The sequence below is a fragment of the Lepus europaeus genome, chromosome 19 (assembly GCF_033115175.1).
Source record: "Lepus europaeus isolate LE1 chromosome 19, mLepTim1.pri, whole genome shotgun sequence".
NCBI lineage: Eukaryota > Metazoa > Chordata > Mammalia > Lagomorpha > Leporidae > Lepus > Lepus europaeus.
In genome coordinates, this window is record NC_084845.1 from 54,004,288 (window position 1) to 54,022,755 (window position 18,468).

The 18,468-nt window shown below is 46.0% G+C and overlaps 1 protein-coding gene across 3 annotated transcripts in view; it reads left to right on the top strand.

Annotated features, from left to right (window-relative positions):
- CTCF (CCCTC-binding factor) overlaps nucleotides 1-18,468 on the top strand; it is a 68,184-nt gene that overhangs the window by 47,458 nt on the left and 2,258 nt on the right. For all 3 annotated transcript variants that reach the window (XM_062175809.1, XM_062175808.1, XM_062175811.1), the window contains 6 exons: nucleotides 4,677-4,797; nucleotides 5,326-5,475; nucleotides 8,896-9,056; nucleotides 9,594-9,776; nucleotides 10,677-10,812; nucleotides 17,666-17,827. In XM_062175809.1, the coding sequence (XP_062031793.1) occupies nucleotides 4,677-4,797; nucleotides 5,326-5,475; nucleotides 8,896-9,056; nucleotides 9,594-9,776; nucleotides 10,677-10,812; nucleotides 17,666-17,827 (913 nt within the window). The remainder of the gene's footprint in view (nucleotides 1-4,676; nucleotides 4,798-5,325; nucleotides 5,476-8,895; nucleotides 9,057-9,593; nucleotides 9,777-10,676; nucleotides 10,813-17,665; nucleotides 17,828-18,468) is intronic.

Genomic DNA, 18,468 nt, shown 5'->3' on the forward strand with positions numbered 1-18,468 from the left:
GCCCCAACATGAGTAGCTTTATTCTACAGATTGAATATCCATTGTCAAAAATGCTTGGAACCAGAAGTGTTTTCAATTTTGAATTTTTCACATTTTAAATATTTGTATATATATATGTCTGTATATAATGAAATATTTTGAGGGTGAGACTCAACTCTAAGCACAAGATTTATTTATGTTTCTTATACATGTAACCCAAGGTAATTTTGTGAAATATTCTTAGTGCACCTGTGTTTGTTTGTTAAATTTATTTTCATGTTATTTGAGAGACAGAGACAAAGGCAAACAGCTTCCCTCCCCTGGTTTACACCTTGAATGCTTCCAACAACCAAGACCAGGCCAGACTGAAGTCAGGTGCTCAGAATTCAGTTTGAGACTTTCATGTGGGTAGCAGGGATCCGAGTACTTGAGACCTCTGCCTCCTGGGGTGAGCAAATTGAGGCAGGATTCAAATCTAGGCATTCCGTTATGGGATGTTAGTGTCTCAAACTGTACCTTAACCACTGTGTCAAATGCCCACCCCTGGACCTGTGTTTTGTGGATTTTTATTGTTTTTAAGATTTACATTATTTGTGAGGCAAAGTAATAAAGAGGTAGAGACAGAAATTTTCTGTCCACTATTTTACTCCCCACATGGCTGCAACAGACAGGGTTGGCCAGGCAGAAGCCAGAAGCCAGAAACTTCATCTGGGTGTCACATGGGTGTCAGGTGCCAAAGTACTTGGACCATCGTCTGCTGCTTTCCTAAGCACATTAGCAGGGAGCTGGATCAGAAATGGAGCAGCTAGGACTTGAATCAGTGCTCTGATAAGGGATGCCAGCATCCTATGGGGAAGTTTAACCTGCTATGCTATAACTCTGGTCCCTGTACCTATGTTTTAACTACAACTCATTACATGAAGCTAGGTATGGAATTTTCCTTTTAGAGCACTATGTAGGTGGTCAGAAAGTTTCAGATTTTTTTTAATGATTCATTTATTTATTTGAAAGTCAGAGTTACACAGAGAAAGAAGGAGAGGCAGAGAGAGAGCGAAGTCTTCCATCTGCTGGCTCACTCCCCAGTTAGCCAGAGCAACAGCCTGAGCTGCACCGATCCGAAGCCAGGGGCTTCTTCTGGGTCTCCCATGAGGGTGCAGGGTCCCAAAGACTTGGGCAATCTTCTGCTGTTTCCCAGGCCATAGCAGAGAGCTGGATCAGAAGTGGACTCAAACCAGTGCCCATAAGGGTTGTCTGCACCATAGGCAGCGGCTTTACCTACTATATGCCACAGCGCCGGGCCCAAGAAGGTTTCAGATTTTTTGAAGCATTTGGATTTTGGCTTTTCAGATTAAGGAAGTTTAACCTACACTAGCAATTGTAGAAAGCTATGAAATTGTTCACATTCTAATAGCAACAAAATGACAGCATAAACAAAATAGAAAAATAATTATCTATGATACCCATATGATGAAAAAGGACATGAATAAATGAAGACATTAAATGTTGTCTAGCCAAAGGGTTTGTTGTGATATAATGGGTAAAGTCATTGCCAGTATCCCGTATAGACACTGGTTCATGTCCTGGCTGCTCCGCTGCTGCTTTTTTTTTTTTTTTTTTAAGATTTATTTATCTTTTTTTATTCGAGAGAGTTACAGATTAGAGTTACAGACAGAGAGAGGGAGAGAAAAAAGCCTTCCATTCTCTGGTTTACTCCCCAAATGGCTGCAATGGCCAGAGCTGGGCCAATCTGAAGCCAGGAGCTTCTTCCAGGTCTCCCATGTGAGTGTGGGTGCCTAAGCACTTGGGCCATCATGCACTGCTTTCCCAGGCCATAGCAGAGCGCTGGATCAGAAGAGGAGCCAAAGAGACTGGAACCGGCGCCCATATGGGATGCTGGCACTTCAGGCGGAGGCTTAGCCCACTACACCACAGTGCCGACCCCTGTTCCACTTTTGATCCAGCTTCCTGCTGATGGCCTGGGAAAGTGTCAGAAGATGACCCAAGTGCTTGAGCCCCTGCCACCCACATGGGAGACCTGGATAAATCTCCTGGCTTCAGCCTGTTCCAGCCCTGGCTGTTGGGGCCATGTTGGGAGAGAACCAGTGAATGAAAGATCTCTGTTGTTCCCTCTCTCTATAACTCTGACTTTTAAATAAACAAATTAATCTTTTTTAAAAGTTACTTAGTTAAGCTGGCGCCGCGGCTCACTAGGCTAATCCTCCGCCTTGCGGCGCCGGCACACCAGGTTCTAGTCCCGGTCGGGGCACCGATCCTGTCCCGGTTGCCCCTCTTCCAGGCCAGCTCTCTGCGTGGCCAGGGAGTGCAGTGGAGGATGGCTCAAGTCCTTGGGCCCTGCACCCCATGGGAGACCAGGAGAAGCACCTGGCTCCTGCCATCGGATCGGCGCGATGCGCAGGTCGCAGCGCGCCTACCGCGGCGGCCATTGGAGGGTGAACTAACGGCAAAAGGAAGACCTTTCTCTCTGTCTCCCTCTACTGTCCACTCTGCCTGTCCAAAAATAAATAAATAAATAAATAAATAAATAAAGTTACTTAGTTAAGAAAAATTTGAAAATAGGAGTTATTGGATGTTGTAAAACTATACGGTAGATGAAGACAATGCAGTATTGAAGCAGGACTAGATAAATAGTTCATTGGAACAAAACAGGCCTAGTGCATATAAGAAATCAATAGATGACAAGTGGGCAAGTCCTGGCATTCAGAGACTTTCAGTAACACTGTTAGGACAATTATTTGACTACTTAGCATGTGTGAAAATTTGGTATATAACAAATCTTCAAATTAGAAGTTTTTGAAAAGTTTGAATGAAGCATTAGTGTTGAAAGCATTTTTTAAAATCAAGTTTGAAAAATCATTGTTTTGGGGCCAGTGTGGCACAGGTTAAGCTGCTGCCTGTGATGCCAACATCCCATATGTGTGCTGGTTCGAGTCCCACCTGGTCGACTCCCAGTCCAGCTACCTGATAATGTGCCTAGGAAAGCAGCAGATGATGATCCAAGTACTTGGACTCCTGCCACCCATGTGGGAGACCTGGGTGGATTCCAGCCTTCTGTCTTTAAGTCTGGCTCAGTCCTGGCTGTTGCAGCTGTTTGGGGAGTAAACAGGCAGATGAAAGATATCTCTGTGTGTCTGCCCATTTCTCTCTAACTCTACCTTTAAAATAAATAAATCTTTAAAAATAATGAAAAAAAAAAAAAAAGAAAGTCACTGTTTTTAAATAAGAGTCCCTAGCAGAACTAAAACATGATCAATGATGAGAGCCTTTTAGTGCTTAAATTTTCGTTTTTTTGTTTTTTTTTTAATTATTATTTTTGACAGGCAGAGTGGACAGTGAGAGAGAGAGACAGAGAGAAAGGTCTTCCTTTTTGCCGTTGGTTCACCCTCCAATGGCCGCCGCGCTGATCCGATGGCAGGAGCCAGGTGCTTCTCCTGGTCTCCCATGGGGTGCAGGGCCCAAGCACTTGGGCCATCCTCCACTGCACTCCCTGGCCACAGCAGAGAGCTGGCCTGGAAGAGGGGCAACCGGGACAGGATCGGTGCCCCGACCGGGACTAGAACCCGGTGTGCCGGCGCCGCAAGGCGGAGGATTAGCCTAGTGAGCCGCGGTGCCGGCCAGTGCTTGAATTTTCTAGGAAATACTAATCATAGGAAAACTGGTGGAGAGGATTGAAATGCATTTGCAGTAACTAGTTTAAATTTTGGACAAAAATCTATAAATAATGTATTCATTATCTTAAAACCATTAGAGAAGAGCCCGTGTTGTGGTGTATTGGTTAAAGCCATTGCCTGCAATACTGGCATCCCGTATGGGTGCCGGTTAGAATCCCTGCTGCGCCACTTCCAATCCAGCTCCCTGCTAATGCACCTGGGGAAACAGAAGATGGCCCAAGTGCTAAGCTCCTGGCTTCTGGCTTCAGCCTGGCCCAGCCCGGATTATTGCGGCCATTTGGGAGGTAAACCAGTGAATGGAAAATCTCTCTCTCCCTCTAACTCTGCTAAAATAGATAAATCTTTAAAAAACAAAGCAAAAAAAGGTTAAGAGAGAACTTCAAACATATAAAGAAGTAAGAAGAAGAGTGTTATATACCCCGTGTACCTATCACCTTGCTTAAACAATAACTAGTAATGAAAAATCTTGACTCATCTATGCCTGTATCCGTTTACCTCCTTCCTTTGGATTATGATAAGGATCTGAGAAGCAAGGGTTATAATAGTGAAGAGGAAAAAACAGTCTTTCAAACTTTTTAGGTACTTTTTAAAATGAGGTAGTTTTTTTTTTTTGTTTTTTGGTTTTGATTCTTTTTCCATCCCCTGGTTCACTCCCCAAATGGCCACAGTGGCTGAGGCTGGGCCAAGCTGAAGCCAGGAACTTCTTAAAGGTCTTCCATGTGGGTGGCAGGGGCCCAAGCACTTGGGCCATCTTCTGCTGCTGTCTCAGGTACATTAGCAGGGGGCTGGATGAGAAGTGAAGCAGCCAGGATTCCAGCAAACATTCGTGTGGGATGCTAGTATTGCAGGCAGTGGCTTAACCTGCTGTGCCACAGTGCCAGCCTCTAAACTTTTTCTGTATTCTGAACTTTGATGCCCTAAAACTAAGCTTTTGTACCTAACCTATGGTGCTCTGTTAAGATATACATTAATGGAAGCGTAAGAGGTTTTGTTGCTTTCATGTTTCAGGTTAGCAAATTAAAACGTCACATTCGCTCTCACACTGGAGAGCGGCCGTTCCAGTGCAGTTTGTGCAGTTACGCTAGCAGGGACACATACAAGCTGAAAAGGCACATGAGAACCCATTCAGGTAAGCGCTCCCTTCCTTGTATTTATGAGCTGCTTTTCAGTGGATCCCATGGAATCCCGTGGACCAGTCATTACCCTCATTGCTTACCTGATAGAAGACTGACATGAAAGTAGTGTTTAATTGACAGCACTTTTCTCTGGCATGTCTTCTGAATTTATTGTTCTAATGACATATTAGTAGATTTTGCTTTGTTTTACTTGAGCTTTTCAAGTTCAGTCTTTTATTAAGAAGAAAAACTTCTAAGAGCTCCACATAGTCTTTCCCCAAAGGTAAGTACTGTCAAAAAGCTACTCTCCCTAATGTGGAGGATTCCAGGGCAGAGCTGAACAGAGCTGAGATGGCCAGCAAGAGTATAGGGCTTGCCAGCTCTGAAGACTGGTGTGAACTGGGCACTGGCCCTGAGCCTCAGCTTTCCTGAGTAAGATGAGAGTCTACAGCCTACCATATCTGCCCCCTGAAATGCCCTTCAATCAAATTATAGAATTTATTCACTTCATTTAATTTGTTCATTCTGTATTTCCTTTTAAGGGGAAAAACCTTATGAATGTTATATTTGTCATGCTCGATTTACCCAAAGTGGTACCATGAAGATGCACATTTTACAAAAGCACACAGAAAATGTGGCCAAATTTCACTGTCCTCACTGTGACACTGTCATAGCCCGAAAAAGTGATTTAGGTAAGTAGAAATTTTTTTGCTCATTTGATCTTCACAACAACCATATGAAGAAATCAAGATATATGTTATTCTAACTTGATAGGTGATATCCCTGAGAGCCAGAGGGGTATATTTACCAAACCTTAAAATGCTGCTTAGGAGTTCAAAGCTGGACTAAGTTCTCGAGTCCTGTCTAATGGTTTCTCCCACTGGGGTGTTTAACTGCCAGGCCATAGCAACTGCAAACCCAACTATAGGGTAAGCGTGGCCCGTCATTTTGCAGCATTTCTTACGCAAATTATGCAATTTAGCTGATATCTTAAAAACATTTTTGGGCCGGCGCCGCGGCTTACTAGGCTAATCCTCCGCCTTGCGGCGCCAGCACACCGGGTTCTAGTCCCGGTCGGGGCACCGATCCTGTCCCGGTTGCCCCTCTTCCAGGCCAGCTCTCTGCTGTGGCCCGGGAGTGTAGTGGAGGATGGCCCAAGTGCTTGGGCCCTGCACCCCATGGGAGACCAGGAGAAGCACCTGGCTCCTGCCTTGGGATCAGCGCGGTGCGCCGGCCGCAGCGCGCTACCGCGGCGGCCATTGGAGGGTGAACCAACGGCAAAAGGAAGACCTTTCTCTCTGTCTCTCTCTCACTGTCCACTCTACCTGTCAAAAATAAAAAAAATAAAAAAAAATTTTTTGTATTAATATGACTATATTGACTAGAATACAAACTGACACACATTTTTAACATTATACCATGAATTTGAAGCACAACTTGGGTTCCACGCAAGACCTATAGGGTCACGTGTTCATTTTGGAAAGATATAAGAGGCAGTGTCCAAATAAATGGAATGGTTTTTCTGGTTTTTTTGTTGTTGTTGTTGTTGTTGTTTTTTGTTTTTTTTTGGTATAGTAACTAAAATTTAAATCCAGTGGTGTCTTACAAGCAATGTGTTTGAACCATAAGGCCATTATCTAGATTATCCCCCCCTCCCCCTTATAAGAAGATTTATTTATTTATTTATTTATTTATTTGAAAGACTTAGTTACAGAGAAGCAGGGGCAAAGAGAGAGGTCTTCCATGTGCTGGTTCACTCCCCAATTGGCCACAACAGCCAGAGCTGAGCCAGTCCGGAGCCAGGAGCTTCTTCTAGGTTTCCCATGTGGGTGCAGGGGCCCAAGGACATGGGCCATCTTCTGCTTTCTCAGGCTGCAGCAGAGAGCTGGAATGGAAGTGGAGCAGCCGGGACTTGAACTGGCGCTTGTGTGGGATGCTGGTGTCACAGATGGTGGCACTACCTACTACACCACAACACCGACCCTTTCTGCTTTCAGATAACTGCTGATCTTCCTCCCTGTTAATTTCTCATTCCTTGGGCAAATGACTTCTCTTCTTCCTTCACAAAAAAATAAAGGCAGCAGATTGAAACTCCAAAGTTCGCTATCGAATCTGCTAGCCTGCCTGCATCTACATTCGTCTTTCTTCTGCCATCTGCTTCTAGAGTTGGTGTTGTTCTGTCTATGGCATCCTTTCGCCTTTGCCCAGAATCCTATTCTATCTTGTGCAGTCTTTACACCATCATCACCTTCATCTTCACATTCTCACTCCTTGATCTTTCAACTCAGAGCATGTTCATGTCTCTTCTATCTTTAAAAAAAAGTCTTCTAATTTCCTCCCCATCTTGTTTCCACCATATCGCTCAGGTAAATTGGCTCTTCCCAAGATCATTCATCACTCTACACAGTGAATGTCGTGAACATTCCACTTCCCATCTTGCCTGATCTCTTAACAGTGTTCTGTGTAGTTGACTACACCCTCCTCCTAAGTCACTCTTCCCTTGACCTCCATGACATTACAACCCATTGATTTTCTTTTCTTTTTTTTTTTTTTCTTTTTTTAAGATTTATTTATTTGAAGCAGAGTTACAGGGAGGTAGAGAGAGAGAGAGAGGTCTTTCATCTGCTGGTTCATTCCTCAGATGGCTGCAGCGACCAGAGCTGTGCTGATCCGAAGCCAGGAGCTTCTTCCGGGTTTCCCACACAGGTGCAGAGGCCCAAGGACTTGGGCCATCTTCTGCTTTCCAGGCCATAGCAGAGAGCTAGATTGGAAGTGGAATAGCCACTCAAACCAGCATCCATATGGGATGCTGGCATTTGTAGGCAACAGCTTTACCCGCTACACCACAGAGCTGGCCCCAGCCCATTGATTTTCTTATTTCTCTGATTACTCCTCAGCCATCTCTTGTTTTTGGTTTTGGTTTCTTTTAAGATTCATTTATTTGAAATGCAGAGTTACAGAGAGAGAGAGGGAGAAACAGAGATCCTCCCTTCCTGGTTCATTCCCCAAATGGCCGCAACAGCCAGAGCCAGGCCAGGCCGAAACCAGGAGTCAGGATCTTTATTTAGGTCTCTTACATGGGTGGCAGGGGCCCAAGCTCTTCAGCCAACTTCTGCTTTCCCAGACCATTAACAAGGAGCTGGATCCAAAGTGGAGCAAAATGTTCCTGGGAAAGCAAGCAATGGAGGGTGGCCCAGAGCTTAAGTCCCTGCACCCACATGAGAGACCCAGAAGAAACTTCTAGCTCCTGGCTTTGACCTGGCCCAGTCCTGGCTCTTGTAGCCATTTGGGGAGTGAACCAGTGGATGAAAAATCTCTCTCCTTCTCTCCCTGTAACTGCCTTTCAAATAGGTAAATCTTTAAAAAAAAAAAAAAAAAGTACAGCAGCTAGTCACTAACCAGCACTCATACAGGGCCTTAAGAACCGGCACCCATATGGGGCCTGACTTACTAACGGCAGCACCACCCTAGCCTTCTTTTGTTTAACCCTTTTTTCTCTTTAGAGAAAACTCTTTAACTCTTAGATTTGTTGAACGAAGCCTAATTCTTTTTCACTCATTATTTTTGCTGTAATGATCTCATCAGCTCCCATGGACTCAAAAATACTATCAACTCCCAAATTTAGATTCCCTATTCCAGATCTTTCCTTGGAGTTAAACTTAAATCACATCTATCTTTTGCCCTCCCTGTTCCTCTTTTGATGTCACAGACATTTCAAATTAAATAAGTTCATAGCTGAATATCCCAGTCACCCAAATAAGCACACACAGCTTGGTCATCAGCCTCTACCACTCACACCACGTTTCAGTAAATGACTCTGACCCCCGCCTTTTCCTCACTGTAATTCAGCCACTGAGCCCTGTTCATTTCACTTCCTAGACTTATCATCAGTGCTTCCCCTTTCTTTGACATCCGTAGCCATCCCCCTTGTCCAAGCCACTGTCTTTTCCCACCTGTCGTGATCTTCACCCATGTGCTGTTATTCCCCCTTTGAATTTGATTTCTGTATAGCAACAAGTAATTTTTTTTAAGCAGCAGACAAAATGTGTTAACTTGTTGCAGTGCTTGCTTGTGTTTTCACAAGTTAGACTGGGCTTTGTGTTTGCTTTCAGGTGTCCACTTGCGAAAGCAGCATTCCTATATTGAGCAAGGCAAGAAATGTCGTTACTGTGATGCAGTGTTCCATGAGCGCTATGCCCTCATCCAGCATCAGAAGTCGCACAAGAACGAGAAGCGCTTTAAATGTGACCAGTGTGATTACGCTTGTAGACAGGTAGGGCCTGTCACTGGTAAAAAGCAGTTGATACCTCATTAATTTGAGATATTATCAGTTTTTTCATATACGTACTGCATGAGCTGTTGTTAAAGATAGTATTCTCAAGCCATGGTTTTGAGGAATGTCACCAAAACCAAAGGTCACACTCCTTGTCAGTTTTATGTACCGTCCCAGTCTCCTGCCAATGCCTTATTCTGTTACAGCTTACCTTTCCATAAGACAGACTGCCAAGTTCTTTCTCAAAACTGGGAATTAAGTCCAGGCCTTGAGACAGAGAAGAATCTGGTCCTCAGGTCTGATGCTTAGGAGAGGAATCAGAGAAGCAGTCTCACAGGCGTAAGCATCTTTACCTTTGCTAGAATTGAGGGAAGCAGTTTTGCACACCAATAAAGATAACTTTACCATCTCAACAAGCAATGTAGAGTCTAGACCCTTGGGTGAGAAAGGCCTGGAGGCAGCATACACACAGCACTGAAGCGCCTGCCCTGTGACTCGGCGTTCTAAGGCCTTTCCCTTCACCTGCTTGTGTTTCAGGAGAGGCACATGATCATGCACAAGCGCACCCACACTGGAGAGAAGCCGTACGCTTGCAGCCACTGCGACAAGACCTTCCGCCAGAAACAGCTCCTCGACATGCACTTCAAACGCTATCATGACCCCAACTTTGTCCCTGCAGCCTTCGTCTGTTCTAAATGTGGGAAAACATTTACACGTCGGGTAAGAGAAGAGTTTCAGGGCCAGTGTTGTGGTACAGCAGATTAAGCCAGCACCTGCCATGCTGGCGTCCTATGTAAGTGTGGGTTCAAGTTCCAACTGCTTCACTTCTGTTCTAGCTCCCTGCTAAGCATTAGAAAATAGCTCAAGTGCTTGGGCGCCTGCCACCCATGTAGGAGACCCCAGTGGAGTGGCAGGATCCCGACTTCACCCTGGCAAAGCCCCAGCCGTTGAGGCCATTTGGGGATGAACCAATGGATGGATGATTTCTCTCTCTCTCTCCTGTAATTCTTCCTTTCAGATAAATAAATAGTGGGGTTTTTGTTTGTTTGTTTGTTTTTGTTTTTTTGTTTTTGAAAAAGGAACTTTACTTTCCCTTTTATGATTCTTAATATCAAATTCTTGATCTTAACACTGAACAGCAGGAGTTTTTTCCACTGCAGTTGTAAACATAGAAGCACTCCATCATTTGTAAAGGGCCAGACATTCTTGTCTTGAGGCTTTCTGCGCATGTGTGAGCACTTCACAGATGGGAAACGCAGTGCCCTGAATAATGGGTGTGCTGATATGAGGGCATTTCCTTAGGTGCATAAAACTTGTCCCACATTCCACCCCTAGCTAGCTTTAGTGTGCCTTGTGTCTGCCCCTGGGGTCATTTGATTAGTCACATCTGCCAGGATGGGGAACTGATCTCATCCCCCACTGTCCTGTCTGTCTATAAACTGCTGAGTCTCCCCTTAGAGGACCCAACCTCATCCTCATTCATTCTCTCTCTCTTGCTTGTTCTGTTTCTCTCAGAACTGACAGGAATAGTATGGACACCCCAAATTTAACTGAAAAAGAACTTCCAGTCTGATCTAAGCTTTTTTAGTAGTGTGAAAGAGGATTTTGTTCCTTTTGTAGAATACCATGGCAAGGCATGCTGATAATTGTGCTGGTCCAGATGGTGTAGAAGGGGAGAATGGAGGAGAAACAAAGAAGAGTAAACGTGGAAGAAAAAGAAAGATGCGCTCTAAAAAAGAAGATTCCTCTGACAGTGGTAAGTGACTTATTAATTGATTTAGTTCCATTTTGTTTGACTGATTGTGGAGCCCAGTTTCCAATAGATTTACATATGGCTACATCATCAAGTAGAGGTGGACAAATCACACTTCCTCTAAACTTTTGTTCTTCCCAATAGGTGTTTACAACAGCAGTTAGTATTTTGAGGGGACAAATTTTCATTCGTTTTTTCCTTAAGGCATTTCAAGGCTTACTGATGTCTTATATGCTATGTTCAATTAAACCCAAAGTGAAATTAATAAATATTAGTTTACTCCAGTTAATATTCTAAGACCAGCAAAGTTTTCTATGCTCATGACTTTTTTTTTTTTTTTTTTTTTTTAATTTTTGACAGGCAGAGTGGACAGTGAGAGAGAGAGAAAGGTCTTCCTTTGCCGTTGGTTCACCCTCCATTGGCCGCCGCGGTAGCGCGCTGCGGCCGGCGCACCGCGCTGATCCGATGGCAGGAGCCAGGTGCTTCTCCTGGTTTCCCATGCAGGTGCAGGACCCAAGCACTTGGGCCATCCTCCACTGCACTCCCTGGCCACAGCAGAGAGCTGGCCTGGAAGAGGGGCAACCGGGACAGGATCGGTGCCCCGACTGGGACTAGAACCCGGTGTGCTGGCGCCGCAAGGCAGAGGATTAGCCTGTTGAGCCACAGCGCCGGCCTATGCTCATGACTTTTATGTTTGCAAAGTTGGTCTAGATTTGAGCAGTGAATTTAATGTAGGACATGAAAAAGGGAGCTTAAGCCTCTTGACTTCGGCTTTGCCTGCCTTTGGCAGCCAGGTCTTGAGATGGTGCTGATCAAGTCAGTGAAAGTCAAGCTTTCACTTCTACTTCAATCTCCCCATTTGTGAGTTAAAACCTTGCCTATTCACCTACCATTGGTGCTTTTGGGGGTGTTTCATGCCTTTCTGGGCCTAAAAATCCAGGCAGGAGGTGTGCTTAGAAGTGCATTGGCCGGCGCCGTGGCTTAACAGGCTAATCCTCCACCTTGCGGCGCCGGCACACCGGGTTCTAGTCCCGGTCGGGGCACCGGATTCTATCCCGGTTGCCCCTCTTCCAGGCCAGCTCTCTGCTGTGGCCCGGGAGTGCAGTGGAGGATGGCCCAAGTCCTTGGTCCCTGCACCCCATGGGATACCAGGAGAAGTACCTGGCTCCTGGCTTCGGATCAGCGCGATGCGCCGTCCGCAGCGGCCATTGGAGGGTGAACCAACGGCAAAAAGGAAGACCTTTCTCTCTGTCTCTCTCTCTCACTATCCACTCTGCCTGTCAAAAAGAAAAAAAAAAAAAAAAAGAAGAAGTGCCAAGCCTTGCCGGCACCGTGGCTCAATAGGCTAATCCTCGGCACCGGCACACTGAGTTCTAGTCCAGGTCGGGGCATCGGAGTCTGTCCCGGTTGCCCCTCTTCCAGGCCAGCTCTCTGCTGTGGCCTGGGAGGGCAGTGGAGGATGGCCCAAGTGCTTGGGCCCTGTACCCGCATGGGAGACCAGGAGAAGCACCTGGCTCCTGGCTTCGGATCAGCGCGACGCGCTGGCCACAGCGCACCAGCTGCGGCGGCCATTGGAGGGTGAACCAACGGCAAAAGGAAGACCTTTGTCTCAGTCTCTCTCTCACTGTCCACTCTGCCTGTCAAAAAAAAAGAAAAATGCCAAGCCTACCAGAGAGGGAGGAGGAATAGGTCTTGGTAGTTGGGGAGCCACATGGGATTAAACAAAGATGCCTGAAAACGTTAGGTATAGCAGTGTGGATACTCAGGCCACGGGCACCCAGATGAGAAGGCGTGTCTGTGACTATAGTTGGAGGATTGTGACAGAAGAGCTCAAAAGAGTTTGAGGAATGTACTTCCCCAGAAGAACCATCATCCTGGAGAAATGATCTGTGGTGCCTGATAATTCAGGGGAGTCCTCATTTTTTCATTGATGTTGCTTATTAGTAGAAATAATAGGAGAGAGGCCAGCGCGGCGGCTCACTAGGCTAATCCTCCACCTGCGGCACCGGCACACCAGATTCTAGTCCCGGTCAGGGTGCTGGATTCTGTCCCGGTTGCTCCTCTTCCAGGCCAGCTCTCTGCTAGGGAAGGCAGTGGAGGATGGCCCAAGTGCTTGGGCCCTGCACCCACATGGGAGACCAGGAGAAGCACCTGGCTCCTGGCTTCGGATCAGAGCAGTGCGCTGGCTGCAGCAGCCATTGTGGGGTGAGCCATCGGATAAGGAAGACCTTTCTCTCTGTCTCTCTCTCTCACTGTCCACTCTGCCTGTCAAAAATAAAATAAAATAAAATAAAATAAAATAAAATAAAATAAAATAAAATAAAATAATTGGGTTCCTAACACCCACATGGGAGATCTTAATTGAGTTCCCAAATCAAGTATAGTCCCCCCAGTCATTGTGGATATTTCAGGAGTGAACCAGCAGATGGAAAAGTTTCCCCCCCCTCTCTCACATTCTCACTCCCACTCTCTCTATTAAAAAAAAAAAAAGTAGGAGAGAATGAAATTTTTGAAAAATCTATTTGTTTAGAAAAGTTCAGTCATTCTATTGGTTTTGACATAAAATTTGATGATGAAAGCACTAAGTTTATTATACTTAGTAGTGTAACAAGTTCCATATTTTGAATTTTTGCTTCATTTTATTTAATTTAACAAGGTCTTTTCAGAATTTTTCTGGGGAAATTGTTCATCTAATAAGAACAATTTTACTTTTTTGCTGCCTTTTAAAATGAAAATAATTTCTTCTTTAATCATTGGGCTTTAAGTGTAGACTTCTTTAAAATGTTAACTAACTTGCTTACTAATTTCTATAAAAGCATGCCACTCTTCACTGAGAATCTTAGTAGGATCCATATGTTTGACTTAGAAATTATTGCACTGGGCCGGCGCCGCGGCTCACTAGGTTAATCCTCCGCCTTGCGGCACCGGCACACCGGATTCTAGTCCCGGTCGGGGCACCGATCCTGTCCCGGTTGCCCCTCTTCCAGGCCAGCTCTCTGCTGTGGCCAGGGAGTGCAGTGGAGGATGGCCCAAGTGCTTGGGTCCTGCACCCCATGGGAGACCAGGAGAAGCACCTGGCTCCTGCCATCGGATCAGCGCGGTGCGCCGGCCGCAGCGTGCCTACCGCGGCGGCCATTGGAGGGTGAACCAATGGCAAAAAGGAAGACCTTTCTCTCTGTCTCTCTCTCTCTCACTGTCCACTCTGCTTGTCCAAAAATTTAAAAAAAAAAAAAATTATTGCACTGAACTGCTGGAAGGTACCAAGGAATGTGATTAGACCCCAGTATTTCTAGTGATCTTGGTTGGATAACCTTGAATTTCGGGATTCCTGTAGCTCCTGTTATGTCGGGGCCTCCTGCTCCCACAGACTGCCTATGCCCTGCTTCTTGGTCTTGTCCTGTTCTCATCTGGGGTTCATATCCAGCAGGATGAGCTTCAGTTTCTAATTGGACACTGCCAGACACATCTTCCAGCTAAAAAGATTGCAGATGATTCCTAGTACATTGTGTCTGTAGTTGTTTTGTCTTCTGCACTGCTGGTTAGTAGAATACAGTTTGGTTCAGTACTTTGTGTCTCTTTATGTCCCCAGAAAATGGAAGTGTGAACTGGATCCCACTGCTGACAAGGGCCACTCCATCTTATGTGTCCTGTCCCAAAGCTCTGCCTCTTGGCCATCTGCAGAGACTGATCAGCAGTCTACTGCTGTGTTCACAGCCTTCTGCCAGAATCTCACCAAGTTAATAATAAGCCTTCAAACCAGTTAACTTTTGTGTGCTTTCTTCCGCTTATTACTAACTTGGTGAGATTCTGGCAGAAGGCTGTGAACACAGCAGTAGACTGCTGATCAGTCTCTGCAGATGGCCAAGAGGCATGTGGGAGACCCTGAGGAAGCTCTAGGCTCCTGCTTTGACCTGGCCCAGCCCCAGCCATTGTGGCCATTTGAAGAGTGAGTGAATTAGCAAATGGAAGATCTTTCTCTCTCTTTGTGTGTGTGTGTGTTTGTTTCTACCTCCATAACTCTGCCTTTCAAATTAAAAAAAAAAAAAAAAAAAAAAGGTTGATGATGCTGCAGAAATTACCCAAGGAAACTGAGTCATATGTCTCTTACGTAGCTCCTTGTCCATATTTTTCCTGTAGTAGTTTCTTCACTTTTATTTACCATTTATATTACCAAGAGTAGGGTATAGGGAGAAGCTAAGGCAGATAAGAATGGCCTGTTGTGTCTGGTACATCTGGGGATTAAATTGAGTCTTGAATATGTGGCCTTTAAAGAATTACCAATAATCCCCCAAAGAACTCTGGCCACTCACACTAGTAAATAAGTCCTCACAGTGCATCAAGAGTTTCTGTTTGGCACAGCCATTAAGACACCTTGGGTCACCCACATCCCATATTGGAGAATCTGGTTCAAGCTCCAGCTCTGGATCCTGTCCAGCTTCCTGTTAATGTAGACCCTGGGAATCAGCAGATAACGTCTCAAGTACCTGAGTCTGTGCCATACATGTGGGAGACCCAAATGAAATTCTAGGCTCCTAGTTTCAGCCTGACCTAGCTCTGGCTGTTGAATCAACAGATGGAAGATCTATCTATCTATATACCTGTCCCTCTCTCTCTCTCTTTCACTTTGCCTTCCAAATAAATAAAACTTTTTTTAAAAAAATATTTATTTTATTAATTTGAAAGACAGAGTTACAGAGAGGTAGAGACAGAGAGAGGTCTTCCATCCGCTGGTTCATTCCCCAGATTGCCGCAACGACAGGAGCTGTGCCAATCTGAAGCCAGGAGCCAGGAGTTTCTTCTGGGTCTCCCATGTGGGTGCAGAGGCCCAAGAACTTAGGCCATCTTCTACTGCTTTCCCAGGCCATTGCAGAGAGCTGGATCAGAAGTAGAGCAGCTGGGACTCAAACTGGCACCCATATGGGATGCCAGCACTTCAGGCCAGGGCTTTAACCCATTGTGCCACAGCGCTGACTCCAATAAACGTTTTTAAATTAAAGAATTTCTTTCTTTCTTTCTTTCTTTTTTTTTGACAGGCAGAGTGGGTAGTGAGAGAGAGAGAGAAAGGTCTTCCTTTTTGCTGTTGGTTCACCCTCCAGTGGCCGCTGCGGCTGGTGCATCGTGCTGATCCGAAGCCAGGAGCCAGGTGCTTCTCCTGGTCTCCCATGCAGGTGCAGGACCCAAGCACTTAGGCCATCCTCCACTGCACTCCCTGGCCACAGCAGAGAGCTGGCCTGGAAGGGGGGCAACCAGGATAGAGGGGCCCCAACCGGGACTAGAATCTGGTGTGCCGGCGCCGCAAGGCGGAGGATTAGCCTGTTAAGCCACGGCGCCGGCCTAAATTAAAGAATTTCTGGAGGCAGGCGCCTTGGCTCAATAGGCTAATCCTCTGCCTGCGGCGCTGGCACACCTGGTTCTAGTCCCGGTCGGGGCGCTGGATTCTGTCCTGGTTGCCCCTCTTCCTGTCCAGCTCTCTGCTGTGGCCCGGGAAGGCAGTGGAGGATGGCCCAAGTGCTTGGGCCCTGCACCCACATGGGAGACCAGGAGAAACACCTGGCTCCTGCCATCGGATCAGCGCGATGCGCCGGCCGCAGTGTGCCAGCCGCGGCTGCTGTCCACTCTGTCAAAAAAAAAAAAGTAGTGGGGCCAGCATTGTGGCATAGCCAAATCAGCCATAGCCTGCGATGCTGGCTTCCCATATGGATGCCAGTTTGAGTCCCAAATGCTCAACTTATAATCCAGCTCTCTGCTAATGCACCTGGGGAAAGCAAGTGGCAAATGGCCCAAGTGCCTGAATCCTTGCACCTACATGAGAGACTCAGATGATGCTTCTGCCTTCTGCCTGCCCCAGCCCGAGCCATTGTAGCCATTTGGGCAATAAACCAGCAGATGGAAGATCTCTTGCTCTGTAACTCTGCCTTTCAAATAAATGAAATAGATCTTTACACAATCTTCCCACCTGCTCAGATGAGAGGACCACATCTCCACCGGTCCTTCAGGCTCAGGGTCCTGTTTTATGCTGCTATGGGAGACAGAGGGAACATTTGTTTCATTTTCAATTTCAACATTATTTTTGTAGTATAGTTATGTAACTGATATAAGATGAGGTTGTCTGTAACAGTTTGAAACTCCATATTCTGAGTTCTAAATCTAAAAGGGAAAAAGTAACGTCCAGTCCATATAAAATATGATTACTAGTATTCCAATTGTTTTTGCTTAAATCTGCCACAATGCCAGTATACTGCTTTTTTTTTTTTTAAATTAAGATTTAGTTGCCATGCTTGCTTCAGCAGCACGTATACTAAGATTGATTTGCCTATTTGAAAGACAGAGTTACAGAGGAAGAGAGTGATCTTCTGTCACTCGTGTACTTCCCATTACAGTGGCCCGGGCTGGGCCAGGCTGAAGCCAGGAGCCTCGGGCCATCGTCTGCTGCTTTCCCAGACACATTAGCAGGGAGCTGGATTGGAAATGGGGTGGCCAGGACTTGAACCTGCATTCTTATGGGATGCTGGCGTCGTAGGCACCGGCTTAATCTGCTGCACCACAACACTGGCCATCAGTTCACTGCTTTAGTGTTTATAGCAAAACTTCCAGCAAAAGCTTTTTAAATGGTCTTTTCTTAACAGAAATACATAAAACATGTCCCTAAAAAGTTCATGCATGAGATTGTTTGACAAAACATTGCATGGATTTCAGAATTTTTTGTACCAAAGTAGTCTTAAATCTTTTAATTCCTTTCACTTATGAACTTTTTGAAGTACCCCCGTACAAAACTCCCCAGAGGATGTAATTTTGTGGTTGTTGTTCCCCACTCTTCTCCCTGCCCTACCATCTGTGCTTCCTGTTGCATGAGAAGAAAACGCTGAGCCAGATCTGGATGACAATGAGGACGAGGAGGAGCCTGCTGTAGAAATTGAACCCGAGCCAGAGCCTCAGCCTGTGACCCCAGCCCCGCCACCCGCCAAGAAGCGGAGAGGACGGCCCCCTGGCAGAACCAACCAGCCCAAACAGAACCAGCGTAAGTTTCCAGTTTGCATTTGGCAGGCTGGCACCTTCCCCCCAGCATGTGAGGGTGCCAGACGGGGCCTTGTTTCTTTGAGGGGATGGGAACAGAGCCACAAGAACAAGTTATTAGGTCATAGTGGGAACAGATTCTTCAGGAAGTGATTCGTTGGGTGTTTTTACTGAGGAAGTCTTCAGAGGCCTGTTAGAGCTCAAGGAGGAAGAGTCCAGAGTAAAGGGCACTCGTGTTCTCCAAGGTGGGTGTTGCTGTTGTGGGTGGGTTTTAGAAGACAACCACAGTCGCAGTCTGCTGGCAGAATTGCTACAGTGCTGAACCGTAAAAGAGCCAGTCGCAGAGGGTGAGGTGCACACAGTTTCTGTTCTAGGATTGCCCCTCCCACAGAGGAGGTGTGAATCCAGGTGTGTGCGGGCACTGGCCTCCAGCTCACCTCACAGGTGACAGCAGTCTCTAGGAGATCACAGGTTGCATTCTGCTAGCCACATGGCTCTCTTGACAGTTGGAACAGCTTCTGAAAGCTGACCTTTTTTTTTTTTTTTAAATGGATGTTTTAATCTATTTTTTTAAAGATTTATTTATTTATTTGAAAGAGTTGGGGGAGGTGGTCTTCCATCCAATGTTTCACTCCCCAATTGGCT